Below are 2,370 nucleotides of genomic sequence, written 5' to 3' on the forward strand. Positions count from 1 at the left end.
TTTACACCGTCGTGTTGGCCATCGCCACCCGCAACACGCGCGTCAGCCTCCCTAGCCAACCGCAATGTCGTCGCAGCGAGTGCCGCATGTACTTGTTCCTTCGCGCGTACCACCGACAACGCCATCGCTGGCTCCCCATCCTTTGGTCGGAAAACCATCCCACTACCCAAGATCACCTCCGCTAGATGGGAGTCAGGAAGCATACTAAGGAAAGAGGAGTTCGTACCTTTTGCCTTGCACTTCTCCTCTAAATTCTTCTCCGTCGCCAACCGCTGCGCCTTGATCATCACCGACGTCCCTGCTTGGCCCTGGGGTATGATACTTTCATTGTGGCTAGTGAAAGTTGTATTAATCACTTTACGTTCTAAGCCACCTAACACGAATCATGTGACGTTCTAAGTCAGATAAAAATTAACTGACGCGTCTGACGGGTGCCCATTAACCATGGGTCTGATTTAACACCCATGGGTCTGGTCATGGGCAGACGATTGACCTGATAAGGGTGTCCGGCATGGGTCTGGCTGAGCTCCACGCCTCCACCCGGTCAAACCCGTCCCGATTGCCAGATCGCACACAGCACCGGACAGATGGACGGAGGTGGCAACCCGATGGTGAGGAGCATTGTGGAGACTATTCTGTTGACGGCTGCGGGAAATCTGGACGGGTACCTGATCGATAACGCGGCCCATATGAGGCAAATTAAGGAATGGAACCAAGATATAAAGGACGAGAAAATAATGGCGAGGAAGAAACATCATCAAGATCGAAGGGATAGATTACGCGACGATCGAGTTGGTTTTTACATGGGATGATCGACCTCTATATATCGAAGAGTAACGTGTGCATGATTGCACCAAAAAGGTAAAACAAACAAACAAACTGATGAGCACGTGATGGCAGTTCATTTATTCAGGTTCATCGGGGCGAGTACAATATATAAGCAGCTGCCTCATATTGTATTTCATTTACCAACCAAATGGTTTTTCCCCTATTACAGACACTGCCAAACAACACCAGCACCAGATAACATACTGATGCCCCAACTTATACTGAGATCACAAACACACCAACACACGCATCACATAGCACTTGATCTCCAGGCGAAAGCAGCTGCCTCACATACATAGCTAGGTAGTAAGGTCGAATGGGTCCATCGGGTATACCGGACGGATCATCACTCCGCAGACGCCGCCATGCTTCTCGTCGCCCCGCAGGAGCCTCATGTACCCTGCTTCACCCCAGGCCGTCGACCACGAGTTCTTGAGGATCCAAAAATCCACGCCGGCAGGCTCGCCGTAGGGGTCGCCGTCGACGGTCGTGTTGTACCCTACAAGCAACATTGCATGAGTGAGGACCGTGGTGCACGGCCCTCTGAACACACCACCTCTGTAGTTGTAAAATGCCGTGCTGTTGCCGTTCAGTGCGACAACAACTGGCCGTTCAGCCACGGCCGCCTTCAGGGCCCTCTCCTTCCTCGGTTCCACGAAATCCCAGTTGCGGATTCCCATTGTGTAACGAACAGGGTAACAGATCCAGTTTTCTTTGCCCACGTAGGGGTAGTCCCTCCAGGCAGAAATGCCAAGTTTAAGTTTGATATTATCAAACGCGGCTGCGGGGTCGCCACCTCGGCAGCCGAACTGCCCGTACCCCCCGCAGTCGACGAGCTCTTGCGGCGACAGATCCACACTTGTTCCGGTCTTTATCGTGTAGAGGCACTCGAGGGCCGCCGTGACGGCGAATGCCCAGCAGCTGCCGCACGAGCCTTGGTTCTTCACCCCCCTCATGTAGACGCCTCCCTGGCTGACGCGCCAGTCAACGGACGGCACCGTGTACGCTGGATCTTCGTAGCTGATATTCCACTTCCTGTTGTACAGCTTACTGTTCATGGACCCTAACTCCCTGTAACAGGTCCCCGTGTAGGCAACATCAAGCCTACCCATCGCTTCACCTTGCTCCTGCACATGTTTACAATCGAGCATTATATTACAGCAATGAACCATGCATGTGTATATGAGCAAATGAATAAAGGAGCGGCTAGAGGCTTTTTTTTTAAGTAACAAAAAATGCTACATGACCATTCAAGTTACAAAGGGGTGGTAAAATATATAATTGCACAAATAAATCAACATCCATGAGCATTACAGCAATGAACCATGTGTCTGAGCAAAGTAATAAGGGAGCGGCTAGTGCTCGGTGGACCGATAGTTAGACAATTAATTTCAGCCAACATTTTTCATATATTATATTATCCACCGTTCCCTCATTTATTGCTAGTGGTTTTTTAACTAGGCTTTTTTAGTAAGAAAAAATGATGCATGCCAATAGAAATTACAGATGGATGGAAATAACGCAGCGTACTGCACACTAAAA

At 50.1% G+C, this 2,370-nt stretch overlaps 1 protein-coding gene across 1 annotated transcript; it reads right to left on the bottom strand.

The window, feature by feature from the left end:
• Nucleotides 1-1,078: 1,078 nt before the first annotated feature.
• LOC124657384 (vignain-like) lies at nucleotides 1,079-1,784 on the bottom strand. The gene has a single exon (XM_047195944.1). The coding sequence runs from the start codon at nucleotides 1,782-1,784 to the stop codon at nucleotides 1,128-1,130; it is 657 nt and encodes a 218-aa protein (XP_047051900.1). The 3' UTR covers nucleotides 1,079-1,127.
• Nucleotides 1,785-2,370: the final 586 nt, after the last annotated feature.

This window comes from Lolium rigidum, chromosome 5 (assembly GCF_022539505.1).
Source record: "Lolium rigidum isolate FL_2022 chromosome 5, APGP_CSIRO_Lrig_0.1, whole genome shotgun sequence".
In the NCBI taxonomy this organism is placed as follows: Eukaryota; Viridiplantae; Streptophyta; class Magnoliopsida; order Poales; family Poaceae; genus Lolium; species Lolium rigidum.

Excerpts from the sequence above, each read along its gene's own strand:
- LOC124657384 (XM_047195944.1), bottom strand. The coding sequence starts at position 1,784 with ATGAGGGGGGTGAAGAACCAAGGCTCGTGCGGCAGCTGCTGGGCATTC.